General features: G+C 34.9%; 2 protein-coding genes across 2 annotated transcripts; both read left to right on the forward strand.

The window, feature by feature from the left end:
- On the forward strand, positions 10827 to 12839 carry LOC109719788 (scarecrow-like protein 32). The gene has a single exon (XM_020246604.1). It carries the CDS (start codon positions 11244 to 11246, stop codon positions 12480 to 12482), a length of 1239 nt encoding a protein of 412 aa, XP_020102193.1. The 5' UTR covers positions 10827 to 11243; the 3' UTR covers positions 12483 to 12839.
- On the forward strand, positions 17508 to 21272 carry LOC109708527. Its single transcript, XM_020230320.1, has 3 exons — positions 17508 to 18069; positions 19793 to 19890; positions 20851 to 21272. Exons 1-3 carry the CDS (start codon positions 17964 to 17966, stop codon positions 21067 to 21069), a joined length of 423 nt encoding a protein of 140 aa, XP_020085909.1. The 5' UTR covers positions 17508 to 17963; the 3' UTR covers positions 21070 to 21272.

Below are 26060 nucleotides of genomic sequence, written 5' to 3' on the forward strand. Positions count from 1 at the left end.
TCATATCCATCATTAAAATTATAAATTTTAAAACCCTTTGATCATTAGGTCAATGATGTGAAAAAAATTTGAAATTTAGTTTTTAAATACTCCAAGCAGTATAGATCATATTCAACGGAGCCGATCGTCAATTTGGGGACTCCATCATCGAAAATAAATGGGTAGCAACAGAGCCCGTTTGCTACCGACAGCATTCCAGCTCAACTCTGATTAAGACATTATTTGTAGATAAATATATCTACTTATAGGCTTCGGCAACGAACCTTTTGATCCGATAAGTTTCGGCGGCCCTTAATATCAAACAGATTCTAAAACTATGCCGTTGTATGTTACTACTTTGGCAGTGCAGTGGGGCCATTTTGGATTAGTTAGGGCATGTTGGTTACACCAAAAGTGGAGGATGAGTTTATTTTTGACTGTAAATGGTTTCTATTGTTTGATTTGTTGTAAGTTAAATTTATTCGTAACTCTATTTTAAAAAAATACTTTGTTATAAATTTTTATTTTTTTAATATGCTGGAGTGAAAATTTTGTAAAAAAAATAAAAAGTGGAATGACTATAATTTCGAAATCATTGACTTTTATAAAATAAATAATAGTGAAAGAATAATTTCTATTTGAATTCTAGTTCAACTAAAAGTTTTCAGTCTGAAAAATAGTTAAGGACAAACAGGTAAGTAAAGGAAAATAAGTAAAACATCTAGTAGGGAAAGATGTAAAAAAATCTTGTATTTAGAAGTGAATTAACTTTTTCTCCTTGTTTTGGTATTAGTGTTGGTAGTGATAGAGAAATAGGCTACTTTTAGTTGAACCTCAGGATTGTTCGGAAGCAAAAAGTGGAAGAGCAAGGAATTGTAAGTTTTGCAAACTCGATTTCACTCTCCATCCCACCTAAGTCAGAAAATCCTGCGACTTCATTATCGAAATAAACGCTTTAGTGGAACAAAAGCTTGGTGGGGGCATGCTCATCGCAGTTCATCATACAGTTGACACGAATCTAAAAGTCAGACAGATGGTGGTGTGGATGGTATTTACTATAAAATAGATGATTGGTTGTTTGGGAGACAGAGGAACTATGAATCCTTGGGTTTATGTAAGTTTTTTAAAAATAATTAGTAAATCATGAAAAATGCAATGAAAGAGTTAGAAAAGAAGAAAAACAAGAAAAATCAAATCTATAAATGAACTAATATTTCAGTGAGAAATTCAACAGGCTTTCATTAGATCTCACGCAGCATGAAGCTTATATATTACCAACTTCAGCGTGGAGCAATTGATTTTTGCAAATATTTAAATTTTTTTTGAAAGAAAGATAGCAAATTAACTATCCATTATGTTTTTTTTTTTATATATATAAAATGGCTCAACTAGAAATATAAAGCAATTAAGCTTCGAATTGGAAACCTCCGGTAGTAATTATTAAACTCTTAGCCAATTGTGTTAGGTACGATCAGTATAGCACATCACTAGTATTCATACTTAATATACTTTTTATGGCATCTCACTTTAAAGAGTTGGAAACCCAAGATATCGACTTTCAAATCAAACTTATGGATGTTATTTTTCCAATCTAAGTAGCACACCACACTCATATTTTAATAAAATTTTAAATAATAAAAAAATTGTAGGTTCCATTATGTGGAACCCCCTTTATACAAGAAATTGAATTTTCCATCACATGTGTGATATTTAGATATCTAGCTACACCACCACTAAAAATTAAATAAAATATTTTAATATTTTATATTCAACTGAAGTACCAGTAAAGATGAATATGCTTCTTACATCTTGCATAGTATTGTAAGAAGAGAAATACTAAATTTTATAAAATCTTTTGAATTTTTAATTATTTTCTAAAAAAATTGATACGACAAAAATTAATTCCTAACCCTTCAATACGAAGGTGCAGAGATGTACAAATAACAATGCTCTTCCAAGAAATAACCTTGATGAGCAATTTTTTTAATATATACTCCTAATAAAAAAAAATTCTCCTCTCTCTCTCTCTCTCTCTCTCTCTCTCTCTCTCTCTCTCTCTCTCTCTCTCTCATGTATTGGAGATTTATAGCCTATACGCCTTGGCAATGATTGGGCAGCCATTCTAAACCAAGAAAGATGATCAAACATGCTCTTTTTATAAATCAAAAAGTTTCTCTCCTCCTTTTTGAACAGCTCAAAACCCCAAGTACTTGTCATTATCCTGTTGTCCTCCTCATCTCCTGGGTATATTACACTCACATTAAAGTTCATAACCCTACTCTTATATGCCACTAAACAAGTTTATTTTTGTCCCTGAGTTCCCCAAGGGGAGATGCATTATAATTCCATTACACAACCTTGAGATCAAGCACATGCATGCACACACTCTCTTACTCTCATGCACTGCCCCTTTGGTTGTTGTGGTGTCTTCTTTGAAGAGAACAACAAGTGCAGTGGGGAAAGAGAATTCCTTCTTGAAAAAGCTGGAGCCCTTTAGTTTAGCTGCTTGTCCTCTAGCCCTTGTACCTTAAGCCTAAGAATCATATATTCAGTGCTGTAGCTCTCTCCTAATTATGGGATTAATATAACCTGTCCATGCTTAACTTACCTTCTTCTCCTTTTGTGCTTTCCACCAGATTCTTCCAGTGCTCTTCTTGGTCTACTACCCTAGAGAATGCATATAAATATTGTGTGTGTGTTTTGTACTAGTAGTACAGTTAGGAAGTTAGTCACCTTTTCATGCATAGGGCCAACTACTTAATTTTGTAGGGAAAACTTTAATAATAACTAAAAAAGTATCTTGTAGCATAGCTTAATTATTTGTCATTCAATATCTTCTGGTTCAAAGTATAGCGCTTTGTCTCATGTACAACCTATTATACTTTTTAGAACAGCACATATTGTTACAAAGATTAATAAAACAGTCGTGTACTTAATACAAATTTTTCTAACCCTTTAATGGTTGAGTTCTTACGAAAAGCTAAAATAAAAGCTACAAGAGTAACAAGAGAGCATAGTGCTACACTATTAACAGCAGAGTAGTAAACTATAAATACACTATGAAAAGTGGATGCTCACTAGCTTCCTCTTTGGCTTCAAATAATCCAACTACGAAACACCTAAGACAAGTATACAAATTAGGGAAAACTTCAAAAAGACTAAGAGGAAGTTAGTGAGCATCTGCTTTTCTTTTAAAGTTTTGACCAAAAGGTTAGCATGTTCACTAGCTGTTGTTCCCATGTGATTAGGAGCTAGTGGGAGGTGTATTAATGTACCACTAATTAAACTATCTTTTTTTTTACATATAGATATATAGAGAGAGAGTTCAGCTGGGCTGTTTCTAATAGCACCAACTACTTGGCGCTACCAAGTTTTTAACCGTTAGATTTACCCCTTGGACTATTTCCGTTCATTAGATCATACTATTCAACCAACCACCCACTCAATTCTAAGGGAACACTATCATTCTAACTGTATATTCTCTCATCCAAAGGCCGAAAATTTAATAGTACCAATGACTTGGTGTTATTATAAGCATTCCAGCCTAATTATATATATAGAGAGAGGGAGAGAGATAGAGAGAGAGATCTAAGCTCCCGTGTTTTTAAAAGCACAGGAGTATTTGTGCTTGTGACTTTTTAGCCTTTAGATTATCTCAACGATGTATTCTGTTAAGTTTCTTTTATTAGTGTTGCACAGATCTTGAAGATATCTTCATCACAGTTAGGCTTCAAAGTTTAAAATTGCCTCGCAATGTGGTCCATGCAAAGAAATAATTTTGAAGGCATCATATAAATAAGAGAGCCAAAAGGATAAGGAATAATAAGGAATAAGGGATAATTAATTAAACTCCACGTGATCCAAACAAGTTTTTTTCCCTCAAAACTTCAAAAAAAATTTTGCAACCTTTTGTGGTCATCGCTGGTATTCAACAATGCAGATTTAGAGAAACAACTGCAAGATATGACTTGTTTAAGACATAAAGAATTGCTAAAATAACTTATTTGAATTTTGATCATGGCTACAAAATTTTTATTTTGTGGGTCGACCCAAATTTGGAGGCTTTAAATAACATAAGTTCTTTCAATAGTTTTTGTTTCTGATTCCTACTCCATTACCTTCTGATTTTGAATCATGTTATGTACATATATGCATGTAAAACCTTGTGATTTTGAATCATGTTATGTACATATATGCATGTACAAAAGCATGTAAATAGGTAGATACATAGATGGATCATGGATAGATACATATATAGATACATGTAAATATATAGGTAGATATATACATAGCTGGATCATGGATAATGTAAATAGGTAGATACATAGCTGGATCATGGATAGATACATATATAGATAACTAAGAGGTTTCACCAATCAACTGTTTGACTTAGTGTACTGTAGAGCCCGCCTATGGCCCTTCTAAAAGCACCAAGCACTTGGTACTTGTAAACTTTCAGTCATTAGATCTTTATCCATATGATTATTTTTATCCATTAAATCATCCTATTCAATCAACCACCCACTCAACCCTAGGGGATTATTATCATATCCTAACCACACATCCTTGAATCTAAGGATCAAAAACTTACAAGCACTAATGACTTTGTACTTTTAAAAGTATAGGCGCTCAATTTTATATATGTATATGTATATATATAAAAGCTACTAGAGAGGTTCATACTTGGTTTTCCTGATCTAGCTAATTAAGGAGTATAATTGCTTGATTCTCACATAGTTGTACGTCTATAGTTCAACATGCATGTCCTATACCAAACCAGATTAATAAACTTGATGCATCTTTCACACTAGCCAATAAACTAAGACACCCCAACCCCCCCCNCCCCCCCCTCTCTCTCTCTCTCTCTCTCTCTCTCTCTCTCTCTCTCGGGTTGCAAACATTCTCTCTCATCCATCCACATGCACAAGTCACAAGGAAATTCTGAGTGATTCATGGTGGAGACCACTGGTGGAAAAGAGAACAACAATAATAATGAGATAATTATTATGGGAGGTCCCATTATATATATATTTGGACCACAGTTACTAGTTCACAAAGAAAAATACTCACTCAGCTGGGTACCCACCAAAGTCCCCCTATATATATATGTACATTAATACATAGACAAATCCATATTTCAGCTTACATAAACTAATTAGAAGCCTTGGAATATGCCATGTATGTCAATACATCAACAAATTATCCTCATATGTTGTTGATATACTAATCAGTCCATATGGTGCCTTCGCTGTGGCATATAAATCAGTAAGAGGAGTAGAATATACTACTAGGAGAAGAGAGATTTTAATTGGCTTATCCACACAACGTAATTAATACTCTACATGAATTTGCCGACATATCAACAACACAGAGAAAATATTTGTGGGGCCCAAAGTACGTATTTTTCTGATTAAAAATCTTATCAGGTATACGAAACATATCAAACGTACAGTTCATAATTAACAACAACATCACAAGAAGCACATAAATATATATATATATATATATATATATCTCACTCCGATGATACGAAGACCTTCGTGCCTCGGAAAGTACGAAAGTCCAGCAAAAGCTAGAACGCTGAAAGCTTAGCAGCTAGCCGAGGCAATTTGAATTAGATCTCATAAACTTCATGGATCTTTTATTTAAAACGCTAAAAAGCTATAATAAACGGATCACTTGCTTCCCCGAGTTTTAGTTATCGACTTTTATTTTTAGAATATTTTGCACTATTATACTGTAATTTTAAAATCTAGTTTCAATAACTAGAACAAAATATATCATATTTCTTAAAAGATAGTTTTAAAATGCACTAAACCTATAAAGATGTGGCAATTTGAACGTTTGTCGAGTGATGACGGTAATTTTAATAACTAAAACTCGGAGAAGTTAGTGATCCGTTTACTAAAGCTTTTTAGCGTTTTAAATAAAAGATCCATGAAGTTTATGAGATCTAGTTCAAATTGCCTCGGCTAGCTGCTAAGCTTTCAGCGTTGTAGCTTTTGCTCGACCTTCGTGCCTTCCGAGGCACGAAGGCTATCGTATATATATATATATACCCCCTCTTCACGAAAATTAATGAGAACAACGATAAACAAAACTTACTTGGGAGTCCTGAGGGACGTACGTACACTCCGCTAAGTGACGTAGAACGACAAGCAAGCACGCCTTTTCCTGAACGTGTGGGGGGAGGGGAGGAGTTTTCGTACTGGATGATGTAGACACTCCNATATATATATATATATATATATATATATATATATATATATATATATATGAGTCCGGCTATAGTACTTTTAAAAGCACTAATTAAGTACTTAATGTTTGTAAGTTAGTTTCTTAAAGTTACATTTATCTCGTTGACCACGTACACCCACTCCATCCTAGAGGATCATTATTATCCTAACATATAACTCTACAAATCTTTATCTAAAGGCCAAAAACCTACTAACACTAATTAAGTGCTGCATGTAGGTTTTCAGCCCTTGGATTAAGGTATGTGCAGTTAAGATGATAATGATTTTCTAGAATTGAGTGAGTATTTGGTTGAATAGTATGCGGATGAAATGGTAAAAATGGTAGATTCAATAGTGAAAAACTTATAAGTACCAAATACTTAGTGCTTTTAAAAGCACTATAGCTACACTCTCTCTCTCTCTCTCTATATATATATATATATATGCGGATGAAATGGTGAAAATGGTAGATTCAATAGTAAAAAACTTATAAGCACCAAATACTTAGTGCTTTTAAAAGCACTATAGCTACACTCTCTCTCTCTCTCTCTATATATATATATATATGCATCTTTAAATTAGTTGCATGCAGGTGGGACCATCTTCATATATATGCACCTGTGCATGCCATTCTCATGATATGCACCCCAGCTGTGCCGGACGTGGCACAATCAAATTGTCAGAGTAAAAATTTGCCCTACATATTCGTTTCCCCTATGCTTTTCATTGCCATAAAACACCAAGATTGCCCTTTTTCTTTTTCTTTTTTGAGGTACGTAATATTATTGAGAAAGTTGATTTCAGTATTTGATGAATAGATCCAAAGAATTTGATCAGATTTGATCGATTAATTTACTCAACACTGGTTACCATCGATTACTTACGTTTATAGTGCTCTTTTGTAAGCTGTTATATGTTGGATTATTAGTTATTTAATATAGTATCAAAACTCATATCTATGAATTTGGATACAATTTTACCATCAAAAGTTACTGATGAAATAAAAAAAATAAAATAAAATAAAAATTCATGCATTATATTTTAATGAATTAAATTTTCATTTCTCTCACCTCTCTTGTGAATATATATCTTTTATGAATATTATAGTACTGTTAAATAGCAAACACTGTACTCAGTACAAAGGCATGATTAATAAGCTAGAAAATATTTCATTCCAATTTAGCTGCGTACGTACACATTCAAGTTTCGTGACACAAATAGTAAATGCACGTACTAGAGAAAGGCGTGAGAACATTAACTAGAGGTCGGTATTTAATTTATAGGAGGATAGCAAAAGAGCTATCCATAGACGTACGATCGATATAAGCTTCATTTGTGATCTATACCAGCACATAAAAACCTCTGCAGATAAATTAAGATAACAATTTTTTATTTAAGCTACTCTAGTTAGTTATGTTAAATATAAAAATATAAAAATATCGTTCTTTACTAGTTTAAGCTATTAAAGATAAAGATGTTTTATTTAATTTCATAGAGTATCAGAACATAAGACTCTGAATTCACGTTGCGCCATACTCTATGCATTATTGATTTTCTTTCATTTAATTCAAGTTCATGTACATTATGTGTTTAGCAAAAATATTTTGAGCCTAGACGTGAGGGGGAGTACTAAATATAAAAATATTGAGAAATAACAGTTGTTTTACATTATTTAACAGTTAAATTAATTTAAAAATCTTTTATCTTAAGTTATTTTTAGCATTTTTTTAAAACTAAAATCACTTAATTGAAAAAGAGTTAGAAGTTAAGTTGAGGGGTTTTTTTTTCAAAATTGCCTATAGTTAGGGGTACACTACATAAAGTTTTACCTAAAATATATTCCATGAAAAAAGTCATAATAATAAAATATAAGGCACTTCTCATCAAAGACAAATTTGGTCGAGAAGATGCACGGATGATCCAAAGAGTCATTTTCGGGTCCTACAAAGAAAAATTATACCAACTCTTGTTATCTTATCTAATAAAAAACTCTTCCTAAAGGAGAAATTATTGAATGAACCGCAATCCTACAAATTAAGTATAAATTATTTTATATAATCCATATAATATAGAATTTAAAATTTTTGATTTAAAAAATTTAGTTATTTTTCTTAGTGATAAGTAATAGACGTACTTTTTGTACACTTGTAGTTTTGCTGACTTCTTAATGCCTAATAGAAAATTTTTAAAAGACTGAAAAGCAATTAAATAACTAACCATTGAAGTCATTTAGCACTTTTTATCTTTTTGATGGTGAACTAATACACACACACACATATATATATATATATAGAGCTAGGCTGGTATACTATCGGTAGCACAGAGGCCTTCGTGCTACCAAGTTGTTTTCAATGATGCGGCTTCCAAATCGACGATCGGCTCCGTTAAACTTGATCTACACTATTAAAAGTATTTAAAAATTAAATTTCTTAATTTTTTGACATCATTTGGCTAGTGATCAAAAGGTCTCAAAATTGATAATTTTAATGGTAGATTTGATGCGTTTGTGAATTTAACGGTGTAAAACAATCCAAATTGGATGAAATTTTAATGGAAAATTCTTTTCACTATTTAGAGTAAGATCAGTACCTTTGATCTTAAATTCAAGTCTTTTATCACCATTTTTTATGAAATTTTTATTTTCAGCTGTTCATTTTTAGACTTCTTGTTTGATAGGTAAATGATGCCGAAAAATTATGAAATTTAATTTTCAAATACTTTCAATAATATAGATCAAGTCTAACGGAGCCGATCGTCGATTTGGAAGCCGCATCATTGAAAACAACTTGGTAGCACGGAGACCTCCGTGCTACCGATAGTATACCAGCCTAGCTCTATATATATATATATATATATATATAGGGAGAGAGAGAGAGAGAGAGAGAGAGAGAGAGAGAGAGTATGACTTATATACTTTCAAAAGCCGAGAGACATCCATACTTTCAAATTACTTTCGATAATGAAACATTCGATTTGACGATCAGCTCTGATAGTCATGATCTACGCTATTGAGCTATGTGGAAACAAAATTTCATAATTTTTTAGTATTATTTACTAAATAATCAAAGGGTCTAAAAATGACTATGTTATTGGCCGATATGCCACGTTTTTAAGTTCAAAGACTTAGAATGATTCCAATTAAGTGAATTTTTAATATAAAATTCTATTTATATATCATCAAGAATGAGATTAGTAATTTCCATTTGAAATTTATGTCTTCTATTACTATTTTTTATATTTTTTTTTTCAGCAGTTTACTTTGAGATTACTCGCTTACTAAGAAAATAAAATAAAAGATTATGAAATTTAGTTTTTAGATAATTCAAATATTATATATCATGTCTAACAAAATCAATCAGTAAATCAGATATTTCATCATCGAAAATAACTTAAAAGTACGGAGGCCTCTAAGCTTTCTAAAATATATTAGCCTTTGAAAGCAACTATTTCTAGGTACATTATATGTTCAAATAGTATAATATTTTAATAAATAGTGTAGCGTCGCGTTGTTCGCCAATTTTTTTTTTTCTCTCACTACCATCACTACCTCGTCGTCATCAGCTAAGCTCGCTGTAAACATGCTTCAGAAGCATCAGCTAGCGATCGTCGCCCTCCTTCTCAACCACCTTCATCTCCGTGACGGAGCACAAGCTACAACGATGAGCTAGTCAAGTTCGTCGTATTTCTTCTACTCATAAAGGATTCATGATGTGGATGCGACGGAGGAATTGATATAGAAGAGATGGAACTGGGGTGAGCTACGCTGTCGGAATTGATACAGAAGAGATGGAACTGGGATGAGCTATGCTATCACCGGCAGTGGAGGCATGGCCTGTGAGAGGAAAAATTCTAGAATGCAACGGGTATATTGGTGACGTGGCGTAACAAACCAATCAAATATATTCTTTTAAGGATATTTGTTCCATCATAATTGTAAAAAAATATTTTTATTATACTTTTGTTTGCAAAGAATGAATATGATTGGCTTGTTATTGATAACGTGGTGTAAGCGTGACAGTGTAAAATTTTTTCTGTGAGAGAGGGGCGGAGGAAAGAGAGATCGAATGTTTAAGACAAAGAGGCATTTTAGTCAATTTTCAAACATTTAGTCNAAAAAAAAAAAAAAAAAAAATGATCCACTTCTATAAAAACACGAAACTAATAAATTTTTTAAAAAAACCAAGAGGCTTTTTAATATTTATATTCAAAGTGGCGTAGGCTCGAGTGAGTTTCGAAGAACCTGATGTACGTGTAGACCGCGGCGCACGCAATAGTTGTTGGCTCCTACATAACGTCGGACCCAACTGAAACTGACCAAATGATTTCACCATGATTTGCCCCGTGAGCCACCCTTTCTCTCTCTCTCTCTCTCTCTCTCTCTCTCTCTCTCTCTCTCTCTCTCTCTCTCTCTCTCTCTTTGCGTTTACATCATTCATTCCAAAACCCAACTCCCGTATAAAGACAACCCCCCATTGCCGGCCATCTCACATGCCCCCACAACTCAACGTATCTCCACCTTCTCTGCTACTTCCCCTCTCTCCCTCTTTCTCTCTCTCTATCTCCTCTTCTTCTTTCACAAATCCCTTAAACAAATTCACACACACACACACACACACACACACACATATATATACACCTCCTATAGCAACTAGTTCATCTCTTCCTCTCTCTTTCTTGATCAGTTTAGTTCCTTAGCTCTTAAGGTGTAGCTAATTATATACAGAGCTAAGAGCCAAAATCTCTACTCTTCTTCTGTTACTCTACTGAAACATTCTTGTACTTGAGCCTCTCTCCCTTAGCCTTAGTGATTCCTTGATTCACCCAAAGCCAACGTGCATACATATCCACTTGCCTAATTGTTGCCTTTGAGCAGGGAGAACACAAGAGACCCAAAATTGCACACCCCTCTATACAATTATGCTTTGTACAAGCACCAAATCCACACCTCAATAGTACTTGGTCTTTTACCAGCTAGCTTGTGTGTCTCTATTTTTTTTTTCTCCTTCCCTTAATTCTCTACCCCGCCACATGATGCAATTCACCCAGAGCGCACCACCCCCTGCCCCTCTTCTTCATCATAACGGCGGCGGCCACGGCCTCGGCCTCGATCTCGCCGAGCCCGACCAGCCGCTGCTGTACTCTCAACGCTGCGCTGCGCGCCCGCCGTGGACTGGACGCAGCGCGGTGGCCTTCCCGACCTCCTCGAGGGCGCTCGGCAGCTTCAACACCGCCGGCTGCATGGAGCAGCTGCTCGTGCACTGCGCGAACGCCATCGACGGCAACGACGCCACCCTCGCGCAGCAGATCCTGTGGGTGCTCAACAACATCGCCCCGCCCGACGGCGACTCGAACCAGCGCCTCACCTCCGCCTTCCTCCGCGCCCTCGTCGCCCGCGCCTCCGCCACCGGATCTTGCAAGATCCTCGCCTCCCCCCCGGCCCCCGCACGCCACCACCAGTTCTCCGCCCTCGACCTCGCCAACTTCGTCGACCTCACCCCCTGGCACCGCTTCGGCTACACTGCATCCAACGCCGCCATCCTCGATGCTGTCGAGGGCTCCTCCGTCGTCCACATCGTCGACCTCGGCACCACCCACTGCATGCAGATCCCCACCCTCATCGACGCGCTCGCTAGCCGCCCCGAGGGCCCACCAGTCCTCCGCCTCACCGTGCCGTCCGCAACCGCGAATTCGCCGCCGCCTATGCTCGACATCTCCTACGATGAGCTCGGTTCGCGTCTCGTTAATTTTGCGCGATCGAGAAACATTCCGATGGAGTTCCAAGTGGTCCATTCGAGCCCCTCTGACGGCTTCAGCGCACTCATCGACCAGCTAAGAGTGCAACAGCTAGTCTCCGAAGGCGGCGAGGCCCTCGTGGTGAACTGCCAAATGCTGCTACACTACATCCCTGATGAGACCGCAGGTGCGATCGCAACGCCACCCGTCTCCCTCCGGTCGATGTTCCTCAAGGCGGTGCGGAGCCTCGAGCCAGCGTTGGTGACTGTGGCCGACGAGGACGCCGACTTTACCGCGACTGACGTAGTCTCGCGGCTGCGCTCGGCGTTCAACTATCTATGGATCCCCTACGACGCGGTTGACACGTTCCTGCCGAAGGGGAGCGAGCAGCGGAAGGAGGCTGCGGCGGAGGTGAAGGGGATGCTCGATGAGCACGCGGCCGGGTGGGGGATGAAGAGGGAGGAGGACGGAGATCTCGTGCTCACATGGAAGGGGCACAACGTCGTGTTCGCGACGGCGTGGGTGCCCTCGTGAGGATCAGAGTACATAAGCAAATATATACTATGAGATTTCGATCGATCGATTATATTGTTGCTGCAGCGACGTACGCCCAGCTTGCGTGCATGGGGAAGAAGCTCGTGTGTAAGTGCACTACGTAGCTCTCCTGATCTAATTTGATCTTAATGCTGATTAATGATTCGTTAATGCTCGGGTTTCATTAATTAATTTGTTCAAAATTTAGTTAGATAACCTGATGATCGAGCTTAATTATAGTTAGTACACTTCTGTGCTCTCTCTAGATCTCAATGTTGTGTGAGTGTGTATGTGTGAAATTGCTTAATTCTTATGAATACAAATATGTACTATATATGTGCTGATTCTAAATCTAATGAGTCGTGTTTCTTAAAATGAACAATTTATGGATTTTTTAATGCAATTAATCTGCATGCATCTTCGAGTTCCTAATTAAGTGCAACAAATAAATATCTGAATCGTACGCAAGTTCTATCTATATTTTCTCTTTAATCACACAAACATAGCATGTATCTCAGATTCTCACAATCTTTAAATGAATAATTCTAGATAGCTTGAAAAGGTATGAACATGCAATCTTTCAGTTTTTTTTAATTCTTATCAAATGCTTCAAAAAAAATTTGTATATATAGAACATATTTTGCAGATCATGTAAGCATATGTAGCTTAATTATAGATGTTCCTAATAACACAATATAAAGGTGGAGGTTTTTCAAACATGCATTAATTTTCTTTAGTAACTTTAACTCTCTAAAATGCAGCTACTTAATAGGCTTCTAACATTAATTTCTTTCTATTTAATTCAAATCCATGTCATGGACTTGAATTAATTCAAGTCCATATCATGGACACAGTTTAAGCTTTCAGGAGTACACGATTGCAAGTTTAGACATGCATTAACTTTCTTTAGTAACTTCAACTCTCTAAAATGCAATTTCTTAATTAATATAGGGTAAACTTCAAATACCACCCCTATAATTTTACACTTTCTGTTTTAAGCTTACTCAGATGGTCTAGACCAATTAATGTTTAGGACCCGAAATTAATTCGAGCCTGGTTCGACCAAACCTTTCCCTTAACTTGAATGTGGCCAGGCCTAATTGAATAGTAGAGCCAATTTGAATGATTTGCATCATATCATGTCATATTGACTTACAAATTATTTTTAAAAAAAATTATACGATGAGTTAGAAATTAGAATAAAATGAAAGAAATAATATAAACACGCAAACTCGGATGTATGCTAACATCAATCTGGTCCAAACATTTGACATACTTATCCCATCACTCTGGCTCTCACCCTCTTAACTTTTCATGGCACGGCCATTCTCGAAAGATCCTGCTCACGATTTACTTATCAATATATCAACAACATATAAAGATAAAATTTCAGAGAATTTAATTTAAAGCATTTCTTAAAAAAAGGCCCCAATTTTGGGCCCAAGAGCCCAATATCGCGAGGCTTTTGATTGCAAACAAATTAAGTATAGTTTTTTTTTTATATGTTGATTTGTTCTTGCTAGCAAATTTTTTTGGGCTGTTTATTTTCTTATTTGCCTTCATATTTTAAAAGAAAAAAAAAAAACTCCCTATTTGCTTTAACTTCTAACGTAAACTTGGCAAAATTTTTATTACATTATTTGAGCAACTCATTTATTCCTCTCTTGCAACCACATGCTACTTGAATAATGCTTGAGATATGGCTTACACTTAATTACACTATAGTACACTATACTACGCATATTTTTTTTTACTTTATACACTGTACTATTTTTTTTTTTTTTTCAAAGAGATCATGCAACTATCAAGTCTTTTCAATCCATACACTATAAGCAATAAATTTATAATTTTATACAAAGATAATAAAATACACTGGTTAAAACTGGCAAAGCATATATTCAATTCATTTTGACATGAAAAATAATAAAATATAGAAAAATAACAAAAGATAATTAAAAGTAGCTTGATAGAAATTTTCAATTAGTCTATTATGGAGATCTATTTTATACCCTTGCTACTATTTAACGAGTGCCTCCTATATAATAAAGTTGTTAAATTTTGTCTAAAATAATAGATCTCCATAATAGACTAATTGAAAATTTCTATCAAGCTACTTTTAATTATCTTTTGTTATTTTTCTANTAGTCTATTATGGAGATCTATTTTATACCCTTGCTACTATTTAACGAGTGCCTCCTATATAATAAAGTTGTTAAATTTTGTCTAAAATAATAGATTTGCAATAGTAACGTAGAAATTGGGAAGAAAAAAATAGTTTAGTGATATCTATGAGAGAAGAAAAAGTATCAGATAGAAAAACAAAAATAAATTTAAAATACACTATAGAGATTAATGAAATATAACAATATATATAGCCTAATAGGTGTCTTCGGAAAAAGAATAGTATAATGACATATAAAAAAAATACCAAAATACAGTATAGTAGAGTATAATTAAGCATGCATATTAATACCTCCAATCATGCTCTTTCTAAACTTTCATCCTATCTTTTACTTTAAATCAAAGCTATTCAATTTTTAAACAAAGAAAAAAATCCAGCTTGCGAAACGGTTGGAATATGAGATGGAATGAAAGATCAATAGATATGAAGTGGTGCAAGAAAAGAAAATAAGATAAAGGAAAGAAATTGGAGTGTCATACGCATATTCTCAAAGTTCAAGGACCAAATTGAAGCTGTTAAAATGTCAATATTTTTTGAGAGAAGGGTTGTAAATTATTTATTTCGTTCATTTTTTTTTAAAAGATAAACTCAGCGAAAAATATAAAGTTTCACACTTGAATTAACCATCAAATTTTTAACCAACTGTGCTAACTACCATCGGTGTTAAAAGGCCAATATTAAGCTCATGTGCTTGCATGATGAAGCATCTTACAACAGTTACCACTTAAGTACTTATTAGGAGGGTCACAAAATTCGAAAAAGCTTGAGAACTCCACTCTTCCTTTGTGCACTATAAATAAATTGAGTTTAAACCTTGCATTTGGAAGAACCATCCTAATGGAGTGAAGGGATACATGCAACTTCTTTCCCTTTTATTATTATTATTATTATTATTATTATTATTATTTCTGCTCCTTTAATTCAAGTATGAGACTTAAAACGCTAGAGGGGGACGGCACCAACCAATTATTCTGAATAGTGACTGCGGAAAAAATATTTCAACCAAGAACTTAAATTGGGCCTAAACCACCGGACCAATATAATTAAGCTCAGTTATTATTACTAACGTATAGGTCTTACATATTCTAATTAGAATCAGTTTTTCATCTAATGTGGCACTATTGGAGCGTTACAAACTCTCTCTGTTTAGACCATGATATTCTCGTTAAGTCTAAACCCGATAACAGATAGACAGATCAGGATCAAAATTATTAGGCAATGTGAGATTTTATAGGTGATTCCTACGGGTTCAAGAGGTGGCTTCCACTATTCGTTGGTGTAGTACTTTACCCCGCATAGTATTTAGCTCTCAAATTTTCAGCTAGTATTCAGTTCTGATTTTACATGTTATCTGTCTGGTTCTGTAGCCTCATATATTTACTAATTTAGTAGGCATGTGACATCTGTTACACCTCGAATTTGAGACGTGACAATTCTAAAAAGGATTATTGAATTAAAATAAAAAAATGCTCAAGGTTGGTGGTCATTTTCCAAATCCGTCCCATGTGGGGGAGAATGGGATGGTGGAGTTAATTTCCTCATGATGGGTATGTAATGGTTACCAAGCATTGCATGTAATATATATATATATATTGAGAGATAGATAGCACGCTATCCGCTTCGTTTATACATGTGTATATATTAATATGCATTTATTTGGACTTAATTGGACGCGTAGTTTGTCACGAACATGTCTCTTTCTTAGGTCAAATTTACTTACCAAGCATTGAGACAAAGCAATCATTTTAACTCTTAAAAAGGAAAAGAAATAAAAGGGAGTGTGAGAAATCATCTTACATATAGATTTGGGAATTGTGTGCATTTAATGTGCCGCTTTAAGATGTGTGCATTTAATGTGTTATTTTTAAAATGTAAAAATGCGTGGAGCAAATCTAATTTATGTTTTATTTTAAAATAATTACCTAATTTCGATTCATCATTTAAATAGGATAATGTAAAAAATTATTTTGAACCATTCGAACAGGCCGTTCAACCGTTGAACCAGTGAATTAGTACGATTTTAATCAAATCGGCCAAATTTTTTTGATTAAATCATATTAAAATTTAATGACTTAAAATTAATTTAACTTATTTTATTTTTTATTATTATACATTAATCTTATAAAAAGTAAAATTTGAAAATTTATACATAAATAATTTGATCTAAAAATTAGTATTTTATAAGTAAGTATAATACTAGAATAATAATATATATAAATATTTTTGAAATAATTATCTATATATGTCTCAAAATTTTGGAAATATCTCATTTACTCATGTTTTTCTTTTTTCAAGTTATCACCAGTAAGTTAACTTGAGTGAAACGTAAGTTAAATATATATCATAGTTAAAAAAAAAAATTTTAAATAACTTTTTTGCCTTTAACTTAATAGCAAATAAAAAATATTAGTGATAGTTGTAGAGTATATTTGAAAAAATAAAAACATGAGTAACGGTTATTCAGAAATGTTATTAGGTTAAGGACCGCTAGTTGGTTAGTGACGTCAACATGACGACATATTATTTATTATTTTTAATTTTATAGATATAATAATTATTGCTAATAATTCATTAATAAAATTTAACTTCAAAATATATTTGAAATAGATTAAAACGGAAAAAAGTGTTTTCAATACTAACATTTTAAAAAAGATAAATTAGAAAGTTGAAAATTTTTTAAAAATATATAAACAATTGTTTCAATAATTTTCATATAATAAAATTAAAAATAATAAATAATATCGTACGGTGACATTTTCGAACTGCCATTTCACCGCCTTTTTGAAACATTGATTTTTATCTGACAGGCGAGACAGAGAGTCCCCACACATGTTTACTAGACTCACAGTTGTCTGCACAGTGCACACACCGCACTTCACCTGACGTGCTTTCTTCCCTGCACGCTGCTCTCTCGCTCTCTCTCCCTGATGCAGACAGACTGCAGCCCTCATTACCTCCCCCTCTGCTGCAGGCTCGATTTCCGAGCGCAGAACACCCCTCGCTCGCATTCAATTCCCCATAACTATCCACAAAAATATACTAATAAGAGAGAGAGAGAGAGAGAGATTGGTGGGGGGGGGGGGGGGGCGGAAGAGATACATAGCGAGGGATGGAACGAGAAGCCCTCCCCAACGGAATTCCCGGCGGAGATTTGAATTCGCTGGCGATCGTCGCGAAACAAATCTTTTCGCCCATCCTCACTCACCTCTTCTCCTTCTTCTTCTTCTTCTTCTTCTTCTTCTTCTTCTGTTTGGTGGGCCTTCTTGGTGTTTGAAGGATTGCGCGAGAGAGAGAGGGAGATGATGGGGCGTTTGGGGATTTGGGTTTTGCATGCTGTGGTCGGCGCTGCTTTCATGATGCTCTTTTCCTCCAGCAAAATCGGCGGCGGCGGCGGCGGCGATGCTGGTATTGGACTCATTGTTTCGAGGGTTTGTAGTGTATTTGCATGCAGTTTTCTATTTTGTAGCTTAATGTGTTAGTGTTTTTTTGTATATAGATTTTCTGTAAGTATCTGTCAGCTGAAAGGATAGCGAAGTACTATACACGTAGTTTTGAAAGGGAAAACAGATACTATAAAAAAGCAAAGTACTTTATAAACCAATGTTCTCAGTGTGGATCGAAATTAGTAATCAATAATTTTTAAAGCGTCAAGCGGAAGAAAATGACGCACTTATTACAGTTTATAAAGTGTCTAGACAGACAATGCTCGTGGGCTTCGATTGTGACTTGGCCTCACTCGGGCTCCGCCGCAGGTAAGATGCTGGCCTATTTAATCCAATAATCCCTCCCCTCGTAGAGAGAAGTTAGCCTTCGCCACAGATAAGATGCTGGCCTATTTAATCTAACAATCCCTTCCTCCGTAAAGGCCTGGATGATTGGTATCTGAGATCCTAAGTACAACGCCTAATTATTTTATATTTCCAGCTAAATAAAGCCTAATTATTTTATATTTCGAGCTAAATTCATTTCTTAAAAATAATGAACCAATGGGATAGCATGCTATCTTTCTCTCTCTCTCTCTCAAAAAAAAAAAAAAAAAACATTGCTATGTTTTATAGATAGACACGAGTTCATGGCAACTGCAATCAGTGACTATTGTTTGAAATGTGCAAGTACTTTGACATGGGTAAAGTTCATTTGGATATGCTTACACGGAAAGATTAATCAGAGGATGGTTCTTTTGTTGATGGACTATGTTAACAGAGATTTGAGTTGAATTGAGGAAAATGATTCACATGCAATTTGGGTCAGAAGTATTTGCTGTTGGAGAAATCTTTCTAAAGAGTGAAATTGATACTATAAAAGTTAATATAATTTGTCTTTTTCGGTTATAATTTTTTGGGCCTATTGGACACAATGGTAAAGTGTGGGGTGAAAATTGAAGCAATTTTATATGCAAGTGGGATATTGGGACATGGGGTAAAGAGCAAAGGGGATTTATGTGATTTTGCTTAAATTAAGCGGCAAGTGATTGATAACCAAATTGAAGCTAAAATTGAAGTTCAGGCATCAATTATAGCAAATTGCAGTTCGGCAAACTAAGCCTTGTGATAAGATGATGTAATTCGTGTTGTTTTTGTGCTACTTATATTGAGTTGCTAATTTCCTAAATTAGGATTTTAGATTTATTTTTTTTGCGCAAGTGGGTTAACATACTACTATTTTCTTTTTGTAGTTAGCATATACTATTTGTTCCAAGTAAGCGAAGAGATTTTGTTAGTATATTCTACTTCATCATTGTAGTCATTTGAAGGGCAATATGCACTAAAAGTCCCAACTTGTCAACGCTTTGTGGTGAAGTGGGATAGTTGCGTCCATTATGATTATCTTCTCTTTATCCGGATGTAACTGATTTATGCCGGACGAAGAAGTTAATTTTAGCTAATGTTTATGCTCTTTTTGTCTCTTTTAATTTTGCAAGTGACCATTTTGTTTCTTTTGTTCTTGTCTTTGGATTTCTCCTATGCAGCCGTGTGACTATTCACTATTCATAGTTACTACAATTTTTGACACTTTGGATGTTGCTATTGCTGTCTCTGCTCTGTAATTGCATTCATTTTTCAAACATTAAGAATATGTAGTTCACTTTTATCCATCAATATCTTCGCCTGTGGCCTGAACCTCGCAGTTAAACTGCATTCGGACTTGAACTCTGCAAACCGTGGAGTGTTACTGCTTACGCATGTTGAAGATATTGGACCGATGATAACCAACAGAAAATTGAAGGTATGTGTTTTGCGATGCAATTTTTTCGACCAGAGGAATAGATGCTTAATCTTCAAATCCCAAATTATAACTAATGCGAGCCAACGAAGTTTCATGGGCTTCTCTTTAAGTTCGTGGTTTGTTTATTAAAAAGTTTACTGTTTTTACAGATAACAAAGCAAATTGGTCTTCCAACCAACATAGTATGAGAATTATTTCTAAGTTCAGCAGATTTTCTGTTGGGATTTCCGTAAATATGTTTCTTTTCCTTGAGTTGCTCTGGAGTTATAGGGGCTTCCCTCTGTTGACTTCTTTAGGCCAAATTACTTTTATATCCTCTAGCTACCTAGAATATTGTTGGTAAAAACACATAGAACTTATCTGAACAACAGCCTATTTTGAGTCAGCAACCCAACCTTTTAAAATCTTGATTTTACTACTCAAATCTTTTAATTTGTTTGATTTGTGTCCGTCGTAGTACTTTGACTTCAAAACTTGAGCTAATTTTTTGCTCTAATGAATTTGTAGTTGAGAGAATTGTATAATGTATACTAACTAAACTTGTGAACATGAATGACGCATTTAAATTTTGAAGTTAAAGTGTCATTGACCGACTCAAATCAAATAAATTGAAATGTTGGATAGTAAATCAAGATTTTGATAGATTGGGAAGCGGACTCAAAATGGTATATAGTTCAAGTAAGTTCTGTACGTTTTTACCACTATTGTATTTATCCTTTGGAAGTTGTAATGTTAGAAATGCCCTTGTAACTGTCGGTAATGTTCATAGGCACCCTTAGTGGTAATGGTCACTATTTCTGTCCGGACATTCTTCGCTCAAATACCTCATTTAATCCATGGCGAGGGCATATACGAAAATAAACAGTATATTTACAGGGGTATGGCAACTGTAGTATGCAGGAAACAAAATGCGCAAAACTAGTAACGAATGATAAAAAGCATGCAATGCATCTCTTGCAGGAAAGGAGTCAGAGAATGAGGGCTGATAGAGCTCATGACTTGGGAAGAATAGAAACGGAAGACTACCCGCCGTTCGATCCGAGCCCAAATTCGAAGGCAATGGTAAAAGCCGGACCGATCGAGCATGGAACTCCTCTCATGCCGTATATCCCACGACCAACCCCTCCTCTCCACCAAATAACACCTCCTCCCAGCAACCCCAAGCACGGGTACCCTTAAACCGCTCGCTTGTGACGTTTAAACCTGCATAATATGACCTACGGAAACTATTACGTTATCGCATGACTACTTGTAATATGGTTGTGACATACAAGATCCACTATGCTGCTACGAATGTAATATATAAATCCTTACGGTGAACTAGTTATCACTCTATCTCGTATTCAATGTTATTAGTCGGTTTAAGTATCTGAATTTCTGTTTGTCGGATGTTCTGGTGTTCGATGCTGATTGTTAATTGCAACCTTTTTGTTACCCTATATCTGTTCTGGTAGTGTTCCTTTTTCTTCGCTAAGAATATATTTTTAGATAAATAATCGTTAGAGTTGCAAAATCAGATTGTGTGTAGATGTATAATTGGCATACTTCAATTCGATGCTTTTTACATTGCTGTTAGAAGGGTCTTTGTGTGCGTGTCTGCGCGCGCGTGTTGGAGATAAACTTGGGTGACAACCATAAATAGAAAGGAAAAGGCACAAAAATTGTGCATGAAAAGTGAAACATCAAGGAGTTCAATAGCATCAATATCTGTTTATTTATCTATTGATAGGAATTGATGGTATTTGACTAGGATAGCAACTTTTCAACCTTCTCCCTGTTCTTGGACTTAAATTTTACATGCTATATATAGTGCTAACAAACAGGAACTAGAGAGTAGGGAACAATCCTGGTAGTTATTAGTGCACAATGATGTGTCGCGATAAAGAGGAGAAAACAATGTATCAACAAGAGAGGGTCTTTAAATCTAATCACGGTGCATGATTAACGGCATTTTGTTACTTTGTCATCATCATTAGTTGATTTCTTTTCCATTACGGTAATCGCGACTATTGATGTTGTTTTCCTGCACTACATCATTGTCCAATTTTAGGATTCACAAACAAGCAAGGGTGAGCCTTTTAGCTCACTCTTCAATTGATTGATAATTAATTGGGTCTACATAGCCCTGCACATTTCTAGCTCTGCAGCTGGTGAATGTGTGCAACTCTAAATGGTGTTTAAGGATTTTTTTTTTTTTTTTTTTTTTTTTCCTGCTTCGGAAGAGTATCATACATGATACTCATGGTACAACTTTTGCTAGTTCTACCAATGATTTTGATAGGAAAGAGTACAATGAAAAAATCAAGTTGATATACTGAAATGATCCAGTAGTTTTGAGAGCAACACTTTAAGACTTGGCATCCTTCAACTAAACTTTGATTAAACTGCTTTCTCCTCCCAATCAAGATATGTTAAAATAATAGAAAGGGTGTCTGAGCATCATTTTTGGGCCTTATTCCACTTGTTCACATGGCAATTAGTTATGCCCTAGCAAAAAAAGATATGTATTGATTGTTAATGCTTGTACTATCCAGATATTGCGAGTTGGTCTTTAGACTTTAGTTCTTAAACTTTCACATATACTGCATTTTTGTACCCACGTGTCGATGAATTATAAGCGTTTTGTATTGTAAAATGATCATTTAATCTGAATTGAGCTGGAATACTTTTGGAAGTAGGCTACTTCCAACTTTTAGGCCAAAAAGCGAAAGTAGCTGCTTTTGAAAGTGTTCTAGCTCTCTCCATTTCATTCTATGTCAAATGAAACGAGTAAGTGAATTATTTATAGTGTGAGATAAGATGTTTTATAAGAAGAAATAGAATTTTTTGAACACTCAAATATAATATATATATGAAAGTTCAGAAACTTATCACAGAGGCAACATTGCCATATTTGGATAGCGCAGGGGCTATCCACACATTTTCACCCAAAAGTAGATCAACTCTGGCCCTCCTGTAAAGGGTGGCAGTAGGACCCAATGTACAAAAAGGTTGCACTGTTGGAAAGGGGAGAGGAGAAACCTCTTTTGAAAAGATAAGGCTTAGAATAAAGCTGCAGTATTTTTAGGGCTTTTGTGTTCACAACTCTTTGGAGCAGGATACTGCAACAGGTGAGGCTACATCTGTGAGATCCAAATAGTTCTATATATACTCTTAACTCGGCTTAAATAGGATGATGGTTAGGTCCAAGAGGTTAAGTGAGTTAAGCGTGGTAGGACGTAAGTACCCCTACGATGGGTGATCTTCTGGGAAGTTGTAGGCGTCGTAGTTAATATCATAGTCAATTACCAGTCGAAAATGTGAGATAAGTTGCGACTAAGTTAGGGTTATACAGCAGAGAAAGCGAAACTCTTATACTGTTTACTGTTGTGGACGGAGCGCGACTCCCCCATAAGATCGGTTTAGACTAGCGAGACGAGTCTCACATCGCCTAGTACTTGTGAATCTGAGCCTGACAAGAATATCAAGGCTTAAGAGGGGGACAATGTGAGACCTCAGATAGTCCTATATATGATATAGTAAAGCTAATACTCTTAACTCGGTTTAAGTATTTTGGATGATGATTAGATCCAAGAGGTTAAAAGAATTAAGCGTGCTAGGACGAGAGTACTCCTAAGAGGGGTGACCTTTCAGGAAGTTGGAGCGTCACAACAGTAATCTACAACTCATAAAGTACTTGCAGTACATATCTATTTCTTTGTTGGTTGGCTTGGCCATTCCAAATATATATTAAGGTACTGAACATTGTACACAACAGTAATCTACAACTCATAAGAGTACTTGAAGTGCATATCTATCTCTTTGTGGGTTGGCTTGGCCATTCCAAATGTATATTAAGGTACTGAACATTGCTTTACAAACTCTACTTACAAGTTACAAGTATATTCTGGATTTAATATTGTGGTTGTTATCATTCTTCTTCTTTTCAATATTTTTTATTTTCCTCTGTTTGAAAGACAAAATTTTAAGATTATTTTGGCCTTTTGAATGATGTTATGAAAGTTTACGTATATACTAATTACATGTATTATCTTTTGGAATTCATATGAACTGTTAACTCATCAAATTTTCCTACCATAAATTTTTTTAAAAATAAGCTATTAGCTCACCACACTATAAACTTAACTGTAATGATAAGACAAGCACTTTTTGGAGACTGCTAATAGGCTTCATATTCCTACCATCTAATTTTTTTGCTCATACCTAAAAATCTTATTGTAAATAAAAAAAAAAATAGTTATTTATGCAGTTTCACTAAAAAAATGGAACAGCATATATACTTCTATATACATTTTCCGACTTTTTTTTGACTCAATAGCATTAGGCGACTCATATGCTCTATCTAAAAATTAGTCATATAGTAAAAGACCCGACCTCGCAGTTTCAATACATTTTATCAGGTATACATGGTTCATGTATTTGTTAGAAAATTGCGTACGGTAAAAACGCAGCGGAAAAAGAAATCAAACAAATTTGATTTTGAAAAACTCTCGAGATCTAATCTCAAAACCACGCAATTAGGATCCCTCATGTTCTTTAAGATTAAAGGAGAAAAGCAAGATCGAATCTTTACCTTTTTCGCGGATAAATCTTCACCTCAATTTGATGATCGTGGAATTCGGTTCTCTTGAAGCCGCACACGCGTCCGGCCTCTATAGGTATCCACACGAGATTCTTGATTTGATGGATGTCCTCACCGGGGTGCTAGCTCCCTTGCAAAAGGACGTCTTTCTTGCTAGAAGATGGAAGAGAGAAGAGAGGATAGATGACGGCTTGGGTTTTCTAAAAACTCCCGTATATTATATATAGGAATATAATCCTATTCCTAATAATATAATGANCACCAATGACACATGTCTCAAATTCTCAACTCTTGAGAATATATGTCATCATCTTATTAATTCTTTGGACGATTCATGGACACATACACAACATGAATGGAAATAAAAACCCAAAGTTATTCACAATATTTTAAAGTCAAATACAAATTTATGTCCTAGAAAGAATATATGTGTCGGCCTGGTTGGCTTCTAGGGCATACATCTAACAGTATTTTCATAGAATTACAACAAAATGCGAGAGTCTCTTATATTTAGTAAATAAAATCTCATATGGTATTATTGTTTTTTTATACTTTGTTAAGTATTAATTTTATATAATTTGATGTGTCAGAAAATCATCAGAAAAAAAAGGACTCATCTTTTATTGCTATAATTAGTTAGCTCATGCATTACAATATATCTGATTAGATGATAAATGGCAATTTATTTAAAAAATAACTTACAAGTAAGAAAAAGCATTTCTAATTTTTTAAAATGTTTTGAATAAAAAAATTTCAAGCAATATAGGATTTAATCTTATATTTTTTTAGCCACAAACTTTTATTTTAAAAATAAAAAAATAAATAAGATACCAAACGAAGGCTAAATTAATTAACATCTCACTGTCACAAAGCACGTCACTCCACGTTCCTCAACAGCGTCACATTAACAAACCCGCTTTCAAAATAAACAAATCGGTAAATTAATAACAAACCCGAATCCGATAACATGTATCAGCATGCATGGATCCTTCGTCCTCTTCGTGTAATTATATCCCTGTTCATGTACAGTGAGCTCTTTGTACGTATTTGTATACATACACAAGCTTGTTGCGTGGTGTTTCTCTCTCTATATGTATGCAACCCCCACGTGCGTGCATGATTTAAATTATAATTCCTATACCTCGGATCGAGCCATCTATAATATAATAATTGTCCGGTGATTTTATTGGCAAAACTGATTTTGATATTGGTTGATAGGTTCGTTGATTCTCTGATATGTTGCTGCTATTAAAATTGTTATGTTTAATGTCACTTTTTAAAGTTTGTAAGCCTCAATTAGAATATATAGTCGGGCAATGAGCTTCAAATCATCAGTTTTGATTTTTTTTTTTTGAGAAAAATATAATAAGCTATTCGTTTCTTTCATTCGAAAAAATGAATTTATTATCAGTGATAAAGCCAATCAGGACCTTTGAAAAATAAAAATAAAAATAAAAATAAAAATAAAAGTAAATAAAATAAAATAAAATACAAATATTAAAAGAAGAAGAAGAAGAAGAAGAAGAAAATAGCAACTCAACGAAGCACCTTCCACGCGCTCCGATATCACGCGAAAAAAATCAAAATA

Source organism: Ananas comosus, linkage group 1 (assembly GCF_001540865.1).
Source record: "Ananas comosus cultivar F153 linkage group 1, ASM154086v1, whole genome shotgun sequence".
Lineage (NCBI taxonomy): Eukaryota > Viridiplantae > Streptophyta > Magnoliopsida > Poales > Bromeliaceae > Ananas > Ananas comosus.